Below are 22701 nucleotides of genomic sequence, written 5' to 3' on the forward strand. Positions count from 1 at the left end.
TGCAAGCAGCCTTACGTCGCTATGGTGACGTTGGAAGCTTTCGCGACTTTTCTTAAAAGAAATATAGCATTTGAGTAAACAGCAAAATATTCGGTTTTTGTTATCTTTCTGTTTTAGAACAAGAAGAGTGGGCCAAGCGACAATCCCCAGAACCTCCTGCAGCGCGGTGGTATGTGTTTGCTGCTCGGACCCACCGCGGTTGGGAAGACGCTGCTGCTAAAACGGTTACAAAATATCCTTTGGCAATGTGCGCCGCCAAAGAGGCTTGCTTGATTATTAGCGATAGTTAAATCGTTATATTCCCTAGATTACTTCAAGACTGCAATGCTGCATTCTTTCATTTATACGGGACTATTTAATTATCCTCGACCTATGTGTGTGTATGTGTGTGTGTGTGTGTACCTTGGGACCAAAACGAGTAGGGGGAAAGGGTGTCGTGACTGGGGTTAGGGTCTTTCCCATAGAAATGAATGGAAGGTAAGCCAAGTTGTGTGTGTGTGTGTGTGTGTGTGTGTGTGTGTGCGCGCGCGCGCGCATGCATTTGTCTTAATACTGTCTCAAAAATTTTGTGCGCCTACCTATCATGGACGGGGTGACCAGCGTTACCTTGGAGCTTATCCCAGGCATCATATAGTGCAAGGTTTGGGTGCACCCTGGGCAAGATTACCAGCATCTATATAAAGCTAAGCTCCATAACTAATTGTAAATACATAATTTCTGTTTATGCGTTTCCATGTAATATTTCTCTTTGACTGAATCAACAGCTTAATGTACGGAATGAGACGCCCGAGTCAGGAGAAGTTCCCCCTACATTACCTACTGTAAGTTGTAACATTATCTAGCCACATTAAATTGTGTGCATGTGTTCTGAACTGAACCAGATCATCTTAGATAATTACTCATTCTGAGTGAGCGGGTTGTGATTACGCCGTAATACCTGATACCTCACAGTTTCTCTTTCTAAGGTTTGATATCTGTAACTTACGTTCAAGGTCATTTAAATCTATTTTATCTTCCTCTTTGGTGGATTGTAATATTTACTGTCACGCCCCGCTCCGTCCGCTCCCGATGTGTACCACGCCCACCTCATTACCTCCTGTTTCGCCCTAATTGTTCCCACCTGTAGCTCGTTCTCTGTTACCTAGTCTTGTGTATTTAGTCCGAGTCTCAGTCTGTATTCCCCAGATCTGTCATCGTTGTATAGTCCGTCGATGTCTGCACCTGTCCTTTTGCCTTCAAATAAACCCTTCACCGGACTTTTTGGCTTCATTCGCCTGCTTCCGTGCTCGCGTTCCCCTCCGAAGCTGACAGAATGACAGATCTCTCGAAGAAAGGATCCCCCCTAGCCGAGGAAGAATACCTCGGCTTGGTCGACGAGGTCCTACACTGGCTGACCCAACCCGAGATCCGAGAGGATCCCGCAGCTCTCCGGTTGGCTCACCAAAGCCGGGATATCCTGGAGGGGATGCCGGTACCCGGCGACGCGCATCAAGCAAACGTGGTGCGCGAAAACCTCCAGCAGCTTCGGGAGGTGGCGGCTGCAGCCATGCTGCGGCAGGTGGAACACGACAGCGGGCTGGTGTACAGCTCACCACCCGCTGCTGCGACCCCGCTACCGCCTACCGGATCCGGAAGGAGAAAGAAGAAGCGAAGGGGAAAGGCAGCAGAAGCCGCCCCGACTCTCTTCTTGGGAGCGTGCTCCCTTCTCCCCGCCTTGGAGGACGCCTGGGTGATAGGTGAGCCCCAAGACGCGGAGGACCTGCCTCCTTTGGAGACTGGAGATGCCTGGCCAGAGCGCTGTCCCGGGAGATGGATCAGCGCTGCCAGTCCCCGGGTTCCCAAAGCCCTGAAAGGGAAGGCGCATACGCGCTCAGCACCCCTCCTTCCTGCACCGGACCGGTTCGGTCCGGACCTGCCGGCTGTTGATGCCGCCGCTCTGCCCGCGGCACCGCCGGCTGCTGATGCCGCCGCTCGGCCCGCGACGTCACCTGCTGTTGACGCCGCCGCCGATCTGCCAGCGGCATTGCCTCTCCTGCCTGCTGCCTCCGCCGATCCGCCCGCGGCTGCGCTGCCTGCCGCCGCTCCGGATTTGCCCGCGGCTGCGCTGCCTGCTGCCGCCGCAGATCTGCCCGCGGCTGTGCTGCCTGCAGCCCCGCCTGCTGCAGCCGCCGCGATGCCAGCAGCACCGCTCGACCTGCCAGTCCTGCCTGTCTTCCCTGCTGCAGCTGCCGCCGCTCTGCCTGCGGCACCGCCTGTTGCAGCTTCCGCCGCTTCGTCGGCGGCACCGCCCGTCCTGCCTGTCTTCCCTGCTGCAGCTGTTGCCGCTCTGCCTGCGGCTCCGCCTGCTGCAGCTTCCGCCGCCTTGTCAGCGGCGCCTCCTGACCTGCCTGACCCGTCTGTCCCATTGGACCCGCTTGTCCTGCCTGGCTTGCCTGCAGTCCCGGTGGCTGGCCGCATGGAGGCGGCGCCCGCCGAGGCGCCCCCTGCTGGCCGCGTGAAGGCCGCGCCCGCCGAGACGCCCCCTGCTGGCCGCGTGGAGGCTGCGCCCGCCGAGGCGCCCCCTGCTGGCCGCGTGCTGGTGGCGTCCGCCGAGGCGCCCCCTGCTGGCCGCGTGCTGGTGGCGCCCGCCGGGGTGTCCCTCTCTGGCGCGCCCGGAGTGCGCGCCTTTGGGGGGGGGTTCTGCCCCGCGGCAGCGCCCACTGCTGGCCACGGGAGGGCAGCGCCCAACCTGCCGGCACCTGAACTGCCTGTCCCGCCGGCACCGGAACTGCCTGTCCCGCCGGCACCGGAACTGCCTGTCCCGCCGGCACCGGAACTGCCTGCCCTGCCGGCACCTGAACTACCTGTCCTACCGGCACCTGAATTGCCTAAGGTTGCCACGGTTACGCCCCCTGCTGCCCGCGTGCTGGTGGCGCGATGAAGCGTCCCCTGCGGGCCGCACGCCCGAGCCCGTCTCACCTGACCGGCCCGTCTCGCCTGTCCAGCCGGCCCAGCCCTGCTCACCTGTCCAGCCGGCCACCGTTCCAGTCCTGCCCGCGGCCCCGCCTGAGGCCGCCGTTCCAGTCCTGCCCGTGGCCCCTCCTGAGGCCGCCGCTCTGCCCGCGGCCCCGCCTGAGGCCGCCGCTCTGCCCGCGGCCACACCCGAGGCTCCGGCTGCCCCGCCTGTTGCCTCTTTGGAGGCCAAGACGCTTGTCTGCCCAGACTCGACCTCCCTCCTGACTCCTTTTCCCTTACCCCGGCCAGACCGACACCGCCCAGGACCCCGCCTGTCAGTGTCCCGTAAGGGACGGGGTCACAGGCGTCGGGCCTGGGTCCCGCCCGCCATGCCCCCTGGCTCGCCCGTTCGGCCCCTAGCTGTGGCTCGGTGGCTGCCTGCGGGTCCTGCGCCTCGGGGTCGGCGGTCGCCGCCGGGTCCCCCCCTGGTCCCTGGGTGCCGGTCCTCGGTCCCGCCTCCGGCTCCCGGTCGGCCGCCTCCGGGCCCTCCTGCTTCGGCTTGGCGTCGGACGGCGCCTTCGCCGGCTCCGGCTGCGCCTCCGCCTGCCGCGGCTTCCCCCTCCTGCCTGCCTTCCCTGGTGTTCCCTCCTGCTCCCTCCTGGTCCCCTCCGTCACTCCCTCGTCCCGTCCCCTTGGTCCCTGGGTGGTCCCCTCCTGCTCCCTTCTCCCTCTCCCCTGCGGCCCCTCCGGCCGCTGCCCGTCGCCCGCCTGGGCCTTTTCGTGCTCCCCTTGTTCCTCCTCCCTTTCCGTTCGTCCCGCCTGTCTCTCCCTCTGGTCCCTTTGTTCCTCCTTTTGGCACCCCTGGCCCTTTCGTGTCGCCTGTGGGTGTTCCCCCTGTGTCTCCCTTCTGGATCTGTCTCTCCGCCTTCCCTGTCCTCTGTCGGGTCTTGTCCTTCTTTTTGTCCCTGTTCGTGTTTTGCGTCTCCGTCCTGTTCCCTGGGTTTGGTTGACGTTCTGTTTTGTCTTTCAGGTCCTGTTCCCTCGTCCCGTCCGTCGCCTCCTCTCGGGCGCGCCCGGTGGGCGCGCCTTTGGGGGGGGGGTTATGTCACGCCCCGCTCCGTCCGCTCCCGATGTGTACCACGCCCACCTCATTACCTCCTGTTTCGCCCTAATTGTTCCCACCTGTAGCTCGTTCTCTGTTACCTAGTCTTGTGTATTTAGTCCGAGTCTCAGTCTGTATTCCCCAGATCTGTCATCGTTGTATAGTCCGTCGATGTCTGCACCTGTCCTTTTGCCTTCAAATAAACCCTTCACCGGACTTTTTGGCTTCATTCGCCTGCTTCCGTGCTCGCGTTCCCCTCCGAAGCTGACATTTACATAGTACTTCCTGAGAGAATATTTAAACACGAAACGTTTATGTAAATGGAAAATAACCTCGGAAGTTGTTTTTACATTCATCTATAGATGACATTACCATCACTGTTAACGTACCTCATATTTCTTCTCAGTTAAAGGTCTTGCATATTCAGCGCACCTCATTGTGTTAAATTACCATCTTGTAAGTGGAATTTTGCATAACACACAGCTGCACAACGCTTGTTAATACAGGCAAAAGTATTTTATATCTAGTTTCGAGTAGTAGTGTTGGGGTTTAGAATCTTGTTCCCACTTGCAGGTGGGCACCAACCTGACTGACCTGACCCTGAAGAAGGGGAAGGTGACTATCAGGGAGCTGGGGGGCTGCATGGGACCCATTTGGCCCAGTTACTACACCGACTGTCCCTCTGTAATCGTGAGTGTTTTCCCTGTGGAGCAGACACTAGAGAAGTACGCTACACGAGTCTTGATCCCTGAAGCTGCATGTGCATCTCTTTACGCAGTTCATGGTGGATTCCGCCAATATCAGCCAGGTGTCTTCTTCCTGCATCCAGCTCCTCTCCATCCTTTCTGCTGAGCCACTGAGAGGTGCCTCGGTCCTCGTGATCTTCAACAAGATGTGAGATGCCGCCCGCCTCCGTCAAATACCCCCGCGCGTATCAGTCCCTTGATTCTGTGGAGTGGAAGGCCACTTTATTAACGGCCACCCGTTGGTGTCATTCCTTCAGTGACCTGCCCTGCCCCATGACCCTTATGGAGATGAAGTCACTGTTCAGGATGGATGACATCATAGCCTCAGCTACTCAGCCAATCACGATACTGGAAGCGAGCGCTCGCACTGGGCAAGGCCTACATAAGGTGCTCAACTGGTTGGACTCTACCCTAAAAGAGTGATTTCACCATTGCACAATTAAATGAATCGTGTGAACTGCAGTGCCCTGTGACAGAGGTGACAAGTTGTCACGACCCCTTCATTTGGGCTGTCTGAGTGGCAGTTTTGGTCACAATTTTTAATGACTCTGGAATGACTGTCCTCTTATAAATCTGTGTTTCACTAAGCAGGTCATTGTCGCCCTGCTCTATGAGAACCACATTTAATTACCACGTGACCCAAAGATGGTCCAAATGTACAGCATACCAAGGGAGTCCAGTTCACTTTCTCTTAAAGCAAAATAAAGTCAATTAAAAAGCTATATATAGCTGGAATTGACCACTAGGAGGCAGTCATAAGAAGGATAGATCTGATGGAAAAATGAGAAAAATGCATGGTGGGTTGGATCATCATGTGCTGAAAGGCAGTGACTAGCTGTCAGTGACTAACTTTCCACTGAACTAAATCGAGTCAGAGTGACAACACAGACCACAGGGCTGTCTCCTTTCTCCTACTGCTCTGTGAGTCTGTTTTTTATGTCGAAATGTGTTCAAGCATGCATGCGTGCATGAGAGCCAAAGGTGAAATATTGTATTTTCATGATTATGGTAAATGAATGGAATCGAAAGCAAGACTTTGCAGGCCAGCTACACGAATGTCATTCCATCAATACTTGTTATTTTGTACAAAAAAAATCCCTTGCACTGTTAAAACATACATTCAATAAACAAATGTTTTTTTTCTTCCGCATTTCGGTCCGTTTTCCATAGCTCACGGTGTCCTCGTGCCTTCTGGAATTTGTTTTATCAAGACTATCCAGTTACATTCACCCATCTGTGGAAAGCAAACTCAGACCATTAAATCATAGGTTAAAAATGAGTTACTCTGCCCTAAGATTCTATCTCAGTGCTGATTTGTACCTGAAGTAAATTCTAGTGATGGTTCAGGGTTGAAACAGTCCTCGTTTGAATAGTTTTGTGAAACAGTACAAGTTCAACTTTCCTCCATATTTGGCACTGTGCCATTACCACAGTGTAGTGCACGTGAACCATAACACAGTTTTCTTTTCCTTGTGCACTCCTCTGCTCCCCCCCCCCCCCATGTTTTAGAAAAGGGACATTTATGTTGGTGGGTCAGGGATAGCAAATAATGGCTAATATCTAAAAATTACATTTTAAAAAAATACTAGTGCAGATCGAGTGGAGCGTAACCAAAGCTGAGTTTGAGGTTATACCGGCATCTTCCGGAACGCAGCCTAAAACGTCACGTTAGCCACGATCCTCATAAGAATGGGTTCTGCCTCTGTTCTCCGGAAGGGGGGGCGGCGGAATATGGGAGCAGGGAGCGAGGCTGATCGTCCGGCATGTCGGGGAATACGCGTGTCACCGGGAAGGCGGGGGGCTGGGTGTAGGGAAGATGCAGAGTGTGGGGCTGCTGGCTCAGGGAGAGGGGGGCGGCGTGCGGGGGATGGGGCGCCGCGAGGGGCTGCAGGGAGGCTAAGCTGGGCCGGATTTGGCTGGCAGTCTGGCGGGCCTGCTGGCTGTGGAAAGGGTTAGTGGGGTCCTTGGGTCCTACAAAGTCAAATACAGGAGAATGGGAGATAAAATTACTGATGGACTTTGACCATTAAACAGTAACATTGAACATGCATGACATACAAGTATCTAAATGAACAGCTTAAAAAAAAAAAAAAAAACCAGGCAGAGATCAATGTTGGGATGAACAGTGTCATGAGAGGATGGGGTTCAGATCGGGACGAAACTCAAAATTAGCTTAAAATGCAAGCACTCCATCTCAAAATAAAGTGCTGTAAGTCTTAATTGCACAAATATTGTCCACTAACTTTTTTTAAAATCATTTTGCATATTTATTTCTTTCTGTAATATTACAATATTCTGTTTTTAGGATATTTTCTGTACCATGCTTACTTGTTCGCACTACGTCTACTGTTTCCGTTTTGCAGTATATGTACGTTTGACTGCGCACAACAAAAGTGCATCATACCCTTAATCCACAGTGCAGTCCCAAGTAAGAACCCCTTCCGTTTCCAGACCCACAGGGTTGTCGAAGGCCTTTCTAGATACTGTTCCTCTGAGAGCCATTAGGCCTAATGAGCCTGACCATTCTCCTCTGACCTCACTCATTAGCAAAGTGTGTTTCCATTTCGGTCAGGCATCTTAGCCCTTCTAATGTTTAGCCACTCAGTCAGTAAATCCCACTGACCAAGCCTGCTGTATGCATTCAGTTGCAGCCACACGATTCGCTGTTTGGAGGAGCAGGCTGCTTGCATTAATGAGCTGCAATTACCTAAAGTAGCTAATTTTATATATAATTGTAATGAAAGTTATATTAGGACATGTTCCAGTATGTACTATCAGTACTAAATGTATTAAAATATTAATAGATAAATCCTTTGACTTATTATGACATCATATTTTAATGGCCTTAAAATCCACAATGTGTCGTATCACATTGGCCAGCTGTCGTTCTGCATCGGAAGATGACAAATCCCGTCAGTCTCAATCATCCGTCCAATCACGCTGCAGTTACAGACAGACTCCATTTCTCCATCGTCCATTTCCTCGTCACTGATGTGACCCAGGCTCACCTGTGAGGAAGGGGTTCTTCACCTTAGCCGGAGCACCTGATGGGATCAGGTTGTCCAGGTCCACCAGGGAGGCCCCCACAGGGCCCAGGAAGGACTCGGGGTTACAGCCGGCCCGAGGGGCCGGTTCTGGAAGCGCTTTGCCGACCTGAGACAGATCGAGGGGCTCCTGGGAACCTCCGTCCTTGTTGTGCAGCTCCTCATCCTCCTTAGGCTCCCCAAACAGGTCACCATCTACAGGGTGGAACAAATACCCTCCATCCAAAACCATCCACCATAAAGAACGGTGCTGTGACCAATGCACAGACCATGCTGGACATATAAAACAGCATATTAAAGTGGAATGAAATCAGTCTAATATAACCCGTTATTGAGTTATCTGTGAACGAGAGAAAACTGGCTCCAAATAATATACTCTGCAAACTGGTATCAGGAAGCACGATCTTTCAGAAAATATGAAGGAAACAAGCTGGGCTGGTCCAGGAGGGATTCCGAGGTGTGTAATCACCTGTGGGGCTCCCAGGGCGATAAGCTGACAGCGCGTGGTGTGAGTTTGCTACCGGGGATTCCTCTGACAGAGCCGAGAAAGGATCTACGCTTGACAAGCCTGCAATGACAGAATGACAGCATCCTGAGACTCAAAAACAGCTTAGCAAGGCAGTAACCCATACCTTATATACAACCAGATTATACGCCATGTAATCCGATACGGAGCCTTCGAACACAGCCGACTACCATGTATAGAGAGCCGTAAAGGCCGCCTCTGTTGCCTCACAGGGAGCCGCGAAGGCCACCGCCAGCGCCTCACAGGAAGCTCTCAAAGGCCACCGCCGGCGCCTCACAGGGAGCCCGCAGCTCACAGGGAGCCCGCAGAGGCCACCGCCGGCGCCTCACAAGGAGCCCGCAGAGGCCACAGCCGGCGCCTCACAGGGAGCCCGCAGAGGCCACAGCCGGCGCCTCACAGGGAGCCCGCAGAGGCCACAGCCGGCGCCTCACAGGGAGCCCGCAGAGGCCACAGCCGGCGCCTCACAGGGAGCCCGCAGAGGCCACAGCCGGCGCCTCACAGGAAGCTCTCAAAGGCCACCGCCGGCGCCTCACAGGAAGCTCTCAAAGGCCACCGCCGGCGCCTCACAGTGAGCCCGCAGAGGCCACAGCCGGCGCCTCACAGTGAGCCCGCAGAGGCCACAGCCGGCGCCTCACAGTGAGCCCGCAGAGGCCACAGCCGGCGCCTCACAGTGAGCCCGCAGAGGCCACCGCCGGCGCCTCACAGGGAGCCCGCAGAGGCCACCGCCGGCGCCTCACAGGGAGCCCGCAGAGGCCACCGCCGGCGCCTCACAGGGAGCCCGCAGAGGCCACAGCCGGCGCCTCACAGGGAGCCCGCAAAGGCCGCCGCCGGCGCCTCACAGGGAGCCCGCAAAGGCCGCCGCCGGCGCCTCACAGGGAGCCCGCAAAGGCCGCCGCCGGCGCCTCACAGGGAGCCCGCAGAGGCCGCCGCCAATGTTTAGGACCAACACCTCATACAGTACCTGTCTGAATAGGGAAGGCCCCAACCTGGCCTGCTGGCTGTACACAGGGGCTACTCTTCGGTGGCTCCCAGGGGTCTGTGGTAGAGAGCTTGGGCCCTATGGACAGCACTGAAGCATCGGAGGCTGGGGGTGCTACCCAAGGCTTGGGGATTGCCGAGGCACTGGAGCACGGTTCTACACAACAAAGCATGCGCATGCAGTGAATTCGACTAACGATGTGCTGTAATAAAACTGAACTGAAAATGGCCACTCATGGGCTTACTAGCTGTTCACCACAAGGCTGGTGCTTACCTAATATATCCCAGGGATCTGAATGTGTCTGACTAGCCGGCTGGGAGTTACCAGTCCTCTGGTCCCAAAGGTCAGCACTAGGGGCATGTGCAGAACTAGGGCCAAAAATGTCCACCTCGTCCGCAAACGTAGAATGACACTGCAAAACAAGAAGAGCGGCCACATTACGACCGGTTCATTTTCTAGTCTATTGGATGAAAAGATCCGTGACTGAATCATCTTTTTAAACCTGTCAATATAGGACTCTTAAGTTCTGCCTGTTTTGCAGGCCCTCTACGGTGCATCAAAGACAACTTTTACACTGAATAAATCAACGCATGTTTATGCTCATTTAACTTGTAAATGTAAATGCAAATCGTGATAAAACAAGGTCTTTTCCGTACAGCTCCTCCTCCGGCTTGAGTCTCTCTTCTGCTCTCCTCGAGCGCCTTCTGAAGCAGGGACTCGTCTCCTTGGCGATTGCGTTGCTCCTGGAGACGATGACGAGGTAGGAGTCAGGGGCTGAGCGAGGCCTGCCAATCGACACGCGCCTCGCTAACACATCCCGTTAACACATCTCCGTTAGCCGAGACACGCTCGGCCACACTGAGTCAGACGCGCCACTGACTCACCCGCGGACCCGCTCTGACTCACAGGCACACGGACACGTACTCATTGGACCACAGGGGTTGCGCTCGGCCAATCACGGCGGCAGGGAAGCCGTTACAAGTCAGAGCAAGCGGGGGAGGGGTATAAACGCTGCAACAGCTAGGTGTGGGTGTAGCTTTCACTTTTTTCATCGTTTTTTTTTTTTGGACAGACTGCAACAGAAATTCCCTTGTTGGGAGGGTGAGGCTCAGGGGGTGGAGAAAGGGAAAGCCAGCTGACAAAGCCTGGTAGGATGCCCCCCCCCCCCCTCCTGTCCATGTGTTTAAATTGGTGTGCAAAGTTTTTTTGTGCCTCTGGTATCCTGGAAGCGGTCGCACAATGCACTGGCCTGCAGGCCTAAGCTGTTCCTCTCCCCACCCATTTATCCCTTTTCCACTTCCTGCCGAAAGGGGCCTTTCTGTGTTCGCATAGTGAGCTGCCTATCCCACTCTAACCAGCCCCGCGTCCCCTGGAGGGGATGGAAAAAAAGATGCAGCTCCCCGCCAGGATCTGTGTCACATGACTCTGTTCGCTAACACCAACCAGAGGCTGTTTCACTGTTCCCGTAAGGGGTGTAATTAGGGGGGGGGGAGTATATAGGGGCTTTTTTTAACAGAATGCATCATCAGCCAAAAATGTCCATTAAATCTCCTTATAATCAGTTTCGCAGGAGCTGAGAAGCATCAGAGGCGGTAAAGTGAGGAGCTGGCAAACTGCGCTATGCTGCCCGGGACAGACTCCAGACATCCCCGTCATCCTGATCTGGATGATTAGCTGGAAGACGGGTGGATTAAAGGGGGGGGGGGGGGGGGGGTTAGTGGGAAGCGAGAAACGCAGGCGTTTGCGAGCGTGTGTGTTCGGCTACCTGCTGATGCTCCGCTTCGCTCAGACTCAGGGCTATCTGCAGCTGCGTGTCCTCGTCGATATCCAAGGCGACCGGGGGAGGCTGAGCCGGCTGGGGAGACAGAGACACGGAGCTGCAGAGATGCAGGCCAGCAGCCACTAACAGCGTTTTACCCACAATGCACCCTCACATTCAGGTTTTGGATCAGGAGAAGCAAGTAAGTAATTATACACATCTTATATACATTTATATCAGTTGTATAGAAAAATAGGCAATTGACGCCACGTTGGCTCAGCTCTGGGAATGTAAAACGACGTACCCTGAAAAGTCAGACAGAATTACACACTGAATTGTTTGCCAGAAATGTTTTACTGGATGGCCTCTTTATCTATATTTAGAGACTCGATAGAGGAAAGCCAAGCCCAGAAAAACACAAACTGATGCTCGATGCCCAATGTTTTCCTCGGGCCTTTGAGGCTCGAACCCCGGCCCCTGCTCTCGGCCCACCTTGTGGTTCTCCTTGCTAAGACGCAAGGCTATCTCCAGCTGGGCCTGCTCGTTGGAGTCCACAGGCGGCTGCGGCTGCCGACGGGACAGACAACAGCGTGACAGACAACAGCGTGACAGACAACAGCGTGACAGACAACAGCGTGACAGACAACAGCGTGACAGACAGCAGTGAGAGTGTATCTTCACAAAAGGTATATATATATATAACATCCATCAACTGACCCATTCATCTTCAAAGTCAAAAAGTCAAAGTATCTTTGTCATCTTCAGCTATACGATCCATAGGTTATGCGCAGAGATGAAATTACCGTTTTGATGGTTATAGTGCAAGAAAGAGTGATAAAGAGCATGCAAGTATGACGATGACACTTCCAACACTGACAATCTGACAATTTAAACATGACTTACTGAGACATGGATATAAGACAGAAAAATAGTGTAAAAAAATTTAAAATCTTCAAACCGGTTACAGCAGCGGTGGCCAATCTTATCCGCCAAAGGGCCGGTGTGTATGCAGGTTTTTGGGATAACCTGTAGGTCAGCTGTTCAAACCCAGGTGTGTGGACTCTTCAGCCAATCAGTCCAATTAGTAATATAATTAGGGAGCTGCAGCGAAAACCCGCATACACACCGGCCCTTTGCGGGTAAGATTGGCCACCCCTGGGTTACAGGGTTGAGTGTTGTCTCTCCCAGGAAGGTTAGGATTAAGATTAGGGTCAAATAAATATTAAGCACAGAGAGGAAGAGTGAAAGATGCTCAAATTCGCGAAACAATTCCAAACGCCACTGAGCCAATTCTGTGCAGTGGAATTCGAGCACTCTGGTCAGCTGACTGACCCATAAATAGCTCTCTCCCACCAAAAGATAGACGGCACCGGCCTGAATTTCAAAACTTTAGGCAGAAAAGGGGCTTGCGGGGAGTGACACCAAATCTGACGGCGGCATGAGCAATGCCAGCCGGCCTCCTCTCTCCATTTCTTCAGCCTGTTTTTCTCCTCCTCCGGGTTCCCACCGGAGCAAAACCAGTCGGTCTCGACTCCCCGTGATCACGACTAGTTTCCCTGAAAATGACTTCTGCTTTTCTCTTACAGAAAGGTGCTATAAAGGCGTCTCGTCTGCCGCTTCTGGGTCGGCCCACTTCACAGGTTCATAGTATTTCTTATCACAAGTGCGACGTTTCATGCAGCTCCACCCCCCACAACCGCCTTGGCCAATCACTGGAAGCGGCACATGGACTTAAGCTGACTCCTTGACAGGTATGTGTATGTTACGCATTATCTGCCTCACTTGTACGTCACTTTGCACAAAACTACTAAATACATAAATAAATGCAAAAAAAACGGGTTTATAACGGAGGACAAGCATTTTTATCACAAGCTTATTTATCCCATTTACATTTATTTAGTAGATGCTTTTTTTTTGGGAAAGTAGTCAGTCAGACAGGCCCCAAAGCAACATGGGGGCCAAGGGCCGCGCTCAGGGGCCCAATGGTGACCTCACACTGCCAATTACAGGCATCCGATTACAGCCACAGCGTCCTAACCGGCTGACCCGCACATAGCCCAAGCTGTTTACAAGGATACAGTTAAAAACAGAATCATCTGAACTGCAAATGCTTCATTTTCAGACTGGTACTATTTAAAGCGGACTGTCTTGATCGCTACCCCAGATCAAGCCTGTCTCCAGAATGGGCCGCAGAATGTACTGGAAGGCTGTCATTGGCAATAATAAAAATAATATGACTTGCTTCCTAATAATGATTTTATAATTCCCATCACTGCCTTTGCCTCCTTTCTTTTCTGGGATAGGCAACCCTGACCAGCATAAGCAGATGAATGGATGCATGCATGCATGCATCAATCCATGCATGGATGGATGGATGGATGGATGTCCGTGCTTTTGTTACAGTTCGCACCTTCTCACTCTCCTCCCGGCTCAGTGCCAGCGCCACCTGCAGCTGCAGCTCCTCTTCCCCGCTGCTCTGCGGGCGCGCCTGCTCGAGGTCCGAGGACGCCCGGCTAGGGGACTGGAAGGCTGTGGAGGGGGATAGGAGGGGAGCAGAGGAACGTCAGGATGCACCAGGGAGACACACAGCCGGAGTAACGAGCAAAGCAAAGAGAGGACGCAGCTGTATGTATTTGGAATTTCGTAAGGCTTGGAAGATCTATTTTTAGGGTAGAGGACTATTTTAGTTTGATTTGTTCAGCCTATTTTTGTCTCTCTTTCCTTAAATATCAGCAGCGGGGCTCCTGCGCATTCTACCAAACATCAAGTCTCCTCATCAGCACTAATGCACCATGATCGCCCACAAGCCCTGAAGCCCAGTCCATCACCAGAGCAACGCTGAGGCATGACCTGCTGGCGTCTGCTGGCCGTCCTAACGAATCGCTGGACAGAAGCCACAGCTCTATGCTATTCCAGAATGCCGCTCGCTGATTAACCTCGCTATTCGCTTAGGTTAGAATGATTAGTATGTCTAAGGGCAGCAGGGAGGCCAGCTGGCTGTGATTCCTTGGAGTATTTTTTTTTGAGTATTATTACTATACAGTAGAGGTATTGTTCCTCACGCTGTACTCCGAGTTTCTCCCCACTTCTCCCTTCTGCATCAGACATTGTTTTCTCTATGTACCATGCTGTGCTTGTTCAGTTTCTGTTAGGCACTCTGGGACAACGACCTGAGCAAAGGATCTTTCGGTTTATTTTTCTCTCTCAGTGAATCGACAGAATGGCCTTAGAGGCCGGTTTATTCTTCAGTCCCATGCCCAAATCCCGGTGCCGATTCTTCCACTCACAGGAGGCCGGATTTCACCCAAATGTTCCGGAACACTTCTTATCAGACTGGCAAATGGCTTTAGCCATATTAGCAGATTACTACGGACAACCCTGTATTCTAAAACCTGTCCCAGATTAACCTTTGATTCTGATTCTGAAAATCTCGTCGTTTCTAACGTTACTCATCAATTTTACTCGCCAATTATATGGGCTGGAATCTCTCCTGACAAACAGGGTTGTGAGGCATTTTGCCGATCCAATTTCATAAAATGCTGACGTACGATATTTAAATCAGAGCAGCGGCCAGATTATCCACTAACAAAGAGGGGGGGGGGAAGCTTCAAAACAACTAGCCAAGTAATTTCACAAGTAGTGCCGGTAAACCTATTAGGCAACATAGGGGGGCCACCATCTTCTGAGAAGGTGCTGGCTGAACAAGGCAATTTCACTTTGTGTCAGGTAGGGGGCGCCAGCAGTGATGATTGGTTAGGGTTCCACATGGGCTTCAACCAGCACTCGCTATGAGTGACAACAATTAGTAAGTGACATACGAGTTCTTCTCCTGATTGGTTAACGACTGACAATAGTGAACGAACGTGTCCTGATTGGTTAACGACTGACAATAGTGAACGAACGTGTCCTGATTGGTTAACGATTGACAATAGTGAACGAACGCGTGCAGGTTCCCATAATGCCAAGTGACGACCGTAGGGTGACTCACAGTTCCCCGAAGAGGGGGACTCCCTCGAGCGACCAAACTCTTCCTGGTAGACAGCACTCATGCTGGGCTGGCGGTTGTGGCGCCCTGGATAGGGCGGGGGCAGTTCCCGGGCCCCCATATGCACGACGGGCCCCGCTACGTGGCCCCTGGCGAGCAGCGCCTCGGCACGTTCCCGCTGGAGCCGCTCGCTGTCCCGGATGAGGCCCGTCACCTGAGTCGCCTTCTCCCGCACATAGCTGCCGTGATCGCGCCCGTCGCGGTCGACGTACTGGAACTCGCGCAGCGCCTGGATCATCACCATGTTCTGCCGGCACTGTTGGGCCACTTGCTCCGAGCCGGTCTTGACAAGGAAGTCCAGCAGGATGAGTGCCTTGTGCACATGGCGCCAGTTCTTCCCGTGGTCACTCAGGCGCTTCCAGATGATCCCCATGACCTCAGCAAAGGCCGGCATGCTATAGGTCAGGTCGGCGATCTCTGACATCAGCGCGTTAGATGGTCCCCAGGGGTCATTGGAGGTGGCCTCACGCACCTTGACTTCCGCCTCTGTGTAATTGTGGACGATGTTCTTCACCTGCCGGCGAAGCGACGAGGTCGTCATGGTTCCCGGGGATGGGGAGGGGGGGGAGGGGAGCCAGAGATGACAGCCTGGTAGGGTTGCAGGGTTTCGAGGAGCCAGGGATGTCTGGCCTCAGGCGGGGTCTCAGATGGCGGCGACTGCTGTACGAAACACCTAAGATAATGACACAAGTGTCACGCCAAGGTCCTCGTTTGCCTCGAATATCCCTTAAAGACATCGGTCAGCAGAACTTGTAATACTTTAACTAACCAGCCCATCATACACCAAACACACAAGAACAACAAAGCCTGTCACCTTCTCCCCACGATGGATGAACCACAAATTAATCTCCTGTGGGGAAAATAACTGGCAAAAATATTCTTATTTATACACACATTCAACACAAACACCACCAAGAGGCCTGCTCTAAATAACAGCAAACCAGTGCTTATCAAAAAAAAAAAAAAAAAAAACTGAACAAAATGAAAAACCCAAAATAGCAAGTCGATCGCGTCACAGACCAGCACGAATCGAGGTGCACCCAGTGAGGACGGAAGGGTAACGCGGGCCCAGAGACAGCCACGTTTCAATGGTTCCTTGCACCTATCCCTGACCTGGAGGACTGTCACGGAGAGGTTCCGCCGCAGGGTCGCCGGAAGAGAGTGCGCCTTTTTTTAGACCGGGCTACAGCACCGCGACGGGCTCCATTATCCTCCAATCACACCCTGCAAAGGGCTATAATGGCGCGATCCGTTAACACTCTGACAATGGCACTCCAACTATTGTGTCTGGGACATCAAAACCTGTGCGGGTGGTGTCATAAAAGAAAACAAAAAAAACTGTTTATACACATTAAGCACATGCACACACAAACTGGATCCTACACGGTTTTTAACCGAAGGCCATTACAGCAACTCGGGAGACACGGATGATCACTGCCATACGTATGCGTCTCTTTAAAGGCGATCTGTGCTCATCTTTCCAGAAAGACGCCTGATCCCAGCGGCAAACGCACACCCTTCAGAATATGCTCTGTGTGTGCGGTCCAGGTATACCTTACCTAGTGGGGACCAAATGTCCCCACAATGTAATGAATACCTGTTTTTTTACCTTATGGGGACCAGGGGGAAACTAATTTATAAAAATCTGTGACTGCAATGAAAAAACTAAAAAATGCAAAAACTCTTGCATTTGGTTTGGTTACTTATGGTTACGGTTAGGGCTGGGTAGGGGTTAAGGTTGTCATAGTTAGCATTAGCATTTTTCCCATAGAAATGAATGAGCGGTCCCCACTCTCCGTCCAGCCTTAAGGAAAATGGCTCGGGTTCAAGGCTTAATCATAAGGTGGAACCACCCCCGCCCACACACTGTGGTATTGAAAGGCAGCCCCCAAAACCTCCCCCTCCCCCTCCCCTCAAGCTAACAAGCCGCTTTTCATCTGCACTGGCATTCAAACCACTCTGGCCAGACAGGCCGGCTCGCCAACCTCCGCAGAAGCAGACCCGCGGGCCAGGAAGCCTTAGGACCCAACAGCTCGGATTCCCAGCGGATCGGGTTCTACCGTGCACTTAAAAGAACATGGAAAACGCCGGGCCGGAAGTTGCCCAACGCCGTAGCCTTCCTGTGCGGCGCCCGACTTCGAGAAGCTCCGGCCATCTCTGCCGAAACCAGAAACCTCGGGGAATACTCGGGTATCATCCGACTGCGTGTGGGAAAACGGAATCGGATTCCTGAAAAATTCCCTCAGCATACATTTCCATGCTACGGACATGGATAACCCAGTTGTCGCAGGGGGATAAGCAGACAGCCAAGTGTGCTGGGGGGGTGTGGTAGCAGGTGCACTGCACGAGTCCCTACCCCACCCCCACCATGGACATTTACCCAATTAGGGTAAGGCCTGGGTTACCAGTCTGACCAGTGACCAAACCAGCAGTGTCTGGCCCTCCCCACAAGCATCGATTACAGCTCGAGCAGGTGACTGACACCAGGGTGGTGATGCAACATTACTTATTCACCTAGTGGGCTGGCACCTCTTGGGGGCAAAATTCGATCACCCACAATTCCTGAAGCCAAAAAAAAAAAAAAAAAACATTAAATAAGGCTCTAGGACACTGATGCATTGTGGGAATTCTCTGCTCTACCAATGCCATGCTCACAAAAAAAAAAAAAAAAAACCAGGAAGTGCCATCTTTGGGACACAGATGCAGTGCAGGAGAGCATTTAGGACACGGGTAAAGGAGAGCACCAGGTGGGACCGCAGACTGATCATTTTTAACATTTTCCCCCCCCAAATGGGGCCTGTAAGGTACTCACAACTGGTAGTGGTTTTTCGTAAAACCTGGAAATCCCTAAACATAGCACAAACATAGTGGCAATAAAGAAAATTCTATTAAATATTTAATAATAAATATTTAAATAAATCAGTAATTTTACTTCAAAATCCAATAATAATAGTAATAATAAATTACTAGTAGTATTAGTAGTAGTGGTTAAATTTAAATATTGGCCATTCCCCTTTGAGATTTTATTCCAAAAAAAAAACTGGAACAGACGGCAGAAACACCAGTTTCGCATCATCACAAGATAGCAGCAGAATTTACCGCGATTCCCTCTTGCACGCTGTCCAACTTCCGCACCGCCTCTCCTGAAGCCCATTCGCATCTGAAGAAGCCCATTTACACACCGTGAATATGCTTTCAGCCGCCCTATAGTTCCCAGTCATCACATCAGTGTTGATACACCGTGTGAAACCAGGCAGGAACCTACAGCAGCCCCACCGAACTCTACATCCATCCCGTTCTGCTTGATACTTTTATACATTTGCTTTCATGTTTTATTAATATTATCCTGCTTATTTCCGCTAACGTCGCCTATATTGATTTCAATTTGGTTTGTTTTCTCGATGACCCTTGAAAGCGCACTAATGAATTTTTAAAAGGCAAGACCATAAGCTTTTCCCCATTAAATAATAAGATCCGGACCACCCTAAAAACGTTTTATAAGAGAATGGAAACTCAGCCAAATAAATATGGTCAGATAAAATAAATCATACTGAGCAATAGAATCTATTTATTCACTTTATAGCTCTCCCCTCCCACGTACATACTTCCTGCGCCCACACCACAAAGAATACACGATAAAATACAACTACGTTAATTTGTATATGTGTATATAGGCCTACACACACGTACACGTTTGTATATAAACGGTGTCTAGGCCTCATTGCATTTCACGTTAACATCCAGGACACCGGCAAAGAGCTCCTGCTTATATGGTTTTTGTGGATCACAGTCTATGACCCAGATACAGCGCTGGTATCACAGGATCTCCCCATCACCGAAGGGGTGCACCTGTCACTCAGGTGAGGTACAACTTATATTCCCATTCCGGACACCGAAAAAGTTTCACTACGTTCCTAATAAATAAATAAAAAATGCAGGCATCGGCGCCGATCCTAAGCCCCTGCATCCCGCAATAACAGATTTCAACTTTAAAAAGCATCGCCTAGATATCCACCCCCCACCTCCAAAGAGGACAGGACGCAGGCCAGCCATGCAGACAGAACGAGGTGCGTGGACACAAATCGGCGCATTATAATAAAAATAAAGGCATCCGACAGCCGCCGCGTTTCCCGTGTAGATAAAACCCGACACGCAGCCGTAGAAACTGCACGGTGCTTTTTCCTAATATGTGCCGAGAGCCAACACTGCGTAAAAGTAAATCATGACTCAGCTGGTTTCTGTACTTTGGGTAAGAAGTAGCATCGAAATTTCCCTAAAATAAGTCGTTTAGTTACTGTTGACTAACGTCACACCCATGACCGTCCATAAATTCCCTAATAAACGTCAGACCTTATTTCTCAAGGTACTTCCTCCTGACATTTTCCAGTATAGTAATACGCTAAAACAAGCACCGAAAACAAAAAATCAAAATCACCATCAGCCCCAGGAATCGAAGCGGGTCCTTCGCATTTCGGGATCAGTTATATCCTTCTTTTCGGTCTCCACGTCCGAGAAAAGTTGCGAAAGGATACCATTCCTGGAAATGAGCGGGCAGCCAGCCGACAGGCGCGGACGCGGACATGCACAGGCGGCAGGGAGAGGTGGAGAGACGCCCGATGCCGTCCGAATTACCCCTTAACCCCTTCTGTCCTGGTGCGCAGCCCGGCCCGCTTGCCATGACATCATTCCTGCGCGTGAACCTGCACCCTTTACCCAGTACAGTTACAAGTTACGAGAAAATTAAAAATAAGCAATACTATCATAGTCTATTCCAGCTGCGTTGATCTTATTCAAACATTCTGGGAAGCTCGGACAAAACCTGATACCTCTCACATAATTTATTACTAAAATTGACGCAAATTAAAATAAAACATTCTGAGGACAGAGTAGGAAATAACACGCGTTTCCAAACTACAGTACAAGACTTCATGTAAGAAAACGGTGACAAATGCAGTGTAGACAAATGTAATGAATTATAATATATAGGCCTACAAAACATACATTTCTTTCAAAGATTGTAAAGTCATAGAAGTTGTTTTTATCAGAGACATTTAAACTTTTATGTACATTTTTATAAGGCTAGGTGGTTAAAAACTAATACATGACTTGATTTCATAGTCATATTAACAACTGCAGAGCACGGCATGTCACCAAAACAGGAAGTTGGAGCCGGTTTGTTCCTGAAGCTGATGAGAGCTATGCAGGAGACGCATATAGATAAAGCATGTCTTACTATGATCTACTTTCACAAGTAGAGCAGCACACTTTAGACTGTACAGTGGGAAGAGAGAGTCGTGTTACAAATAGTTTGGAAGCTGACATGTGTAAGAACAACGGCTGGGCCTTCAGTGACCCTCAGTGAAGCCCCGCCCCCTGATATCAGCCGAGAAGTTTATGACCTGACCAGAGATTCTTGAAGGACGAGTTCCATGTCTGAAAATGTCTGGTTCATAGAACAGCTGTGTGTGTGTGTGTGTAATGAAGGGTGTGTGTAACCATGTGGATGGATGATGACCCACCAGATAGATTTAAATCCTCATACTCGTCATACTTTTAGGCCACTGCACATACCGAATGAGTCACGGGTGCTTAGTAAATTCTATTGAAAATGAGCTGTGTGTGTGTGTGTGTGTGTGTGTGTGTGTGTGTGTGTGTGTGTGTGTGTGTGTGTGTGTAAAGTGAGTATATAAAGACAGACACCATCTTTTGCACCGATAACAAAACCATTGTCCTATTTAAAAGGAATTTTCCCACAATCCTCTGTCACTTTATGTAAGACAGACGTAGAAAAAAAAGACTCGCGGCCAAGTTCATGCTCTTAATGGATGCGGATGAAAAGCAAAAGAGGACGTGCATAAATATTTAATTGGCTGTTTTACAGCTGGTCGAGCTACTGAAAAACTGAAAAAGTGTCTCTGGAACCAATATTTGCAGTAGAATGGCATAAACTGCAGAGGCAAATTAAAGTTTTGAACGGCAGTGTGATGACGCACAAAAGCTGTGCCAAAACGCACGACAGGCTGCGATAAATTTGGATTTATTGCAGAGACACAATTGAGAGTGATGGCAGGAAAGAATGGACAGGAGGAAAACTGCTCTGATTCCGGTCTGGGGAAAACAAGGCAGGGGAATTACTAAGTGTAACACAGAGCCGATGTCTGGGCTGAACTGGAATTAAAAATCAACCTTGGACTTTGAGAGAAATTTTGGCAAGCCGAGGGGGCTAGGGAAGTCCCACGATGAATTTTGTCAGCCCACATACCTATCGGCCCACTGAGAAAATGCCTGGTATGTTAGATGGCCAGTCCAGCCCTAGTGGCTGCACTGTCCAACCAATCCCACACAGTATAGGGCCCAAGGCAGGGGAGCAATCAGCGCGGGAGGCTCACACGTGCACGCTCACATGCGCATGCTCACACGCGCTATAGCCAATGAAGAGATGCCGGCTTCCCGCGAATCGTGACTTTAGACTGCAACAGGAAATCTGGGTCCCTGGTTTTGTGGATTTCTTCCTGTAGTCTTCCTGTAGTCACCCCCAACGATACCGTTATATACACGGCACTGTAGAAAAGTGCATTATGATCCATTTATGCATTGGGGAGCAGTCCGAATGAACAGGACGGAAGCACCTGTCAGACTAACGGCTAGTCTGGGGCACAATGGCGGGAATGTGGTTGGGGGGAAAAAACGGTAAAACGACAGGAAGCCACCTGTGATACCAGAAACGAAACGGTGATCGAACACAAGACGTCGCTCTGACCATCTGACAGCCGTTATAAGAGGAAACAGGCCACCACAGCTCCAGGTGGAGCTCAGATTCATAAGCTACCGTTTCCATGGCGACATAATAATAATGCCTTTCTTCCACTGTACACACCGTACAGTCCTTGGTTTATTCTAGAATTCAGCTCGATTGACATGCGTAGGGTTCTTCATCACCGATTGCCTCCTTTGGAATGACCTTGGACGATGGAAGGCAGAGGGACAGCTGGAGCAGGACTGAGCAGGACTGAGCAGGACCATGGCGTGTTCAGCACTGAACCAACAACCTGGCCCCAGCAGAGACGACAATTCACAGGGAACTCAGCCCCAAACCTGTGTACCCGCAAGAAGGGGTGGATTTCAAAGGGAACGCGGCTTGGTTTACTCATGGTATTTATTTATATCTATGAAGTATGAACATGATAGATATCAGCAGTATCTATATATGATATTTAAAATACCACAAATATCTATATATGGTTAAATATAATATATGTCGAGTTTCAAGTTTTATTTGTCACATGCATGCCGACTAGCGGTCAAGCCCCGCCCCCCGGAAGTGCCCGTCTGTCTCCCGCAGCCAGATGTTACTTGCATAAAATAAAATTAGACAATGAAAGATAAAAGCAATAATATAAATGTTTATATTTACAAAAGTGTAAGAGTGTAAGCCATCCATTTTCTGAAACCGCTTGTCCTATTCAGGGTCGTGGGGGGCGGCGGTGCGGAGCCTGTTCCAGAGGCAGCAGTGTAAGTTAGAAGGATGTAAAATGAGGAATCAGGGTGGTGACAGTACAAAGTGCG

The 22701-nt window shown here is 51.1% G+C and overlaps 2 protein-coding genes and 1 long non-coding RNA gene across 10 annotated transcripts; 2 read left to right on the top strand and 1 right to left on the bottom strand.

Annotated features, from left to right (window-relative positions):
• The first annotated feature begins 8 nt into the window (after positions 1 to 8).
• On the top strand, positions 9 to 6061 carry arl16 (ADP-ribosylation factor-like 16). Of its 2 annotated transcripts, none has more exons than XM_023829212.2 (5): positions 9 to 232; positions 763 to 821; positions 4610 to 4726; positions 4815 to 4930; positions 5040 to 6061. In XM_023829212.2, exons 1-5 carry the CDS (start codon positions 172 to 174, stop codon positions 5203 to 5205), a joined length of 519 nt encoding a protein of 172 aa, XP_023684980.1. In that variant the 5' UTR covers positions 9 to 171; the 3' UTR covers positions 5206 to 6061. The 2 variants fall into 2 exon arrangements, with proteins under 2 accessions (XP_023684980.1, XP_023684981.1); XM_023829213.2 differs by having other exon boundaries at positions 4610 to 4651.
• LOC111852871 (epsin-3-like) lies at positions 4333 to 19844 on the bottom strand. 7 transcript variants are annotated; one of them, XM_072704722.1, is made up of 11 exons: positions 19571 to 19840; positions 15079 to 15808; positions 13501 to 13619; positions 11583 to 11657; positions 11097 to 11186; positions 9988 to 10074; positions 9605 to 9743; positions 9314 to 9487; positions 8296 to 8394; positions 7791 to 8021; positions 4333 to 4984 (listed from the first exon to the last, which is right to left on the bottom strand). In XM_072704722.1, the coding sequence occupies exons 2-11, from the start codon at positions 15674 to 15676 to the stop codon at positions 4971 to 4973; spliced, it is 1626 nt and encodes a 541-aa protein (XP_072560823.1). In that variant the 5' UTR covers positions 15677 to 15808; positions 19571 to 19840; the 3' UTR covers positions 4333 to 4970. The 7 variants fall into 7 exon arrangements, with proteins under 7 accessions (XP_072560823.1, XP_023684975.2, XP_023684976.2 ...); XM_023829207.2 differs by lacking the exon at positions 4333 to 4984 and adding an exon at positions 5839 to 6753; XM_023829208.2 differs by lacking the exons at positions 4333 to 4984; positions 19571 to 19840 and adding exons at positions 5839 to 6753; positions 18235 to 18888.
• On the top strand, positions 18882 to 22353 carry LOC140581601 (uncharacterized). The gene is made up of 3 exons (XR_011984685.1): positions 18882 to 18995; positions 19116 to 19202; positions 22020 to 22353. It is a non-coding gene; the product is annotated as an uncharacterized lncRNA (long non-coding RNA).
• Positions 22354 to 22701: the final 348 nt, after the last annotated feature.

Source organism: Paramormyrops kingsleyae, chromosome 22 (assembly GCF_048594095.1).
Source record: "Paramormyrops kingsleyae isolate MSU_618 chromosome 22, PKINGS_0.4, whole genome shotgun sequence".
Taxonomy (NCBI): Eukaryota; Metazoa; Chordata; class Actinopteri; order Osteoglossiformes; family Mormyridae; genus Paramormyrops; species Paramormyrops kingsleyae.

Coding starts and splice junctions, on each gene's coding strand:
- arl16 (XM_023829212.2), top strand. CDS start 172: ATGTGTTTGCTGCTCGGACCCACCGCGGTTGGGAAGACGCTGCTGCTA. Junction 233..762: donor GCTGCTAAAACGGTTACAAA/ATATCCTTTGGC, acceptor GACTGAATCAAC/AGCTTAATGTACGGAATGAG. Junction 822..4,609: donor TTCCCCCTACATTACCTACT/GTAAGTTGTAAC, acceptor TCCCACTTGCAG/GTGGGCACCAACCTGACTGA.
- LOC111852871 (XM_023829207.2), bottom strand. CDS start 15,676: ATGACGACCTCGTCGCTTCGCCGGCAGGTGAAGAACATCGTCCACAAT. Junction 11,658..13,500: donor GCCGGGAGGAGAGTGAGAAG/GTGCGAACTGTA, acceptor TCCCGTCGGCAG/CCGCAGCCGCCTGTGGACTC. Junction 9,744..9,987: donor CTCAAGCCGGAGGAGGAGCT/GTACGGAAAAGA, acceptor CTTGTTTTGCAG/TGTCATTCTACGTTTGCGGA.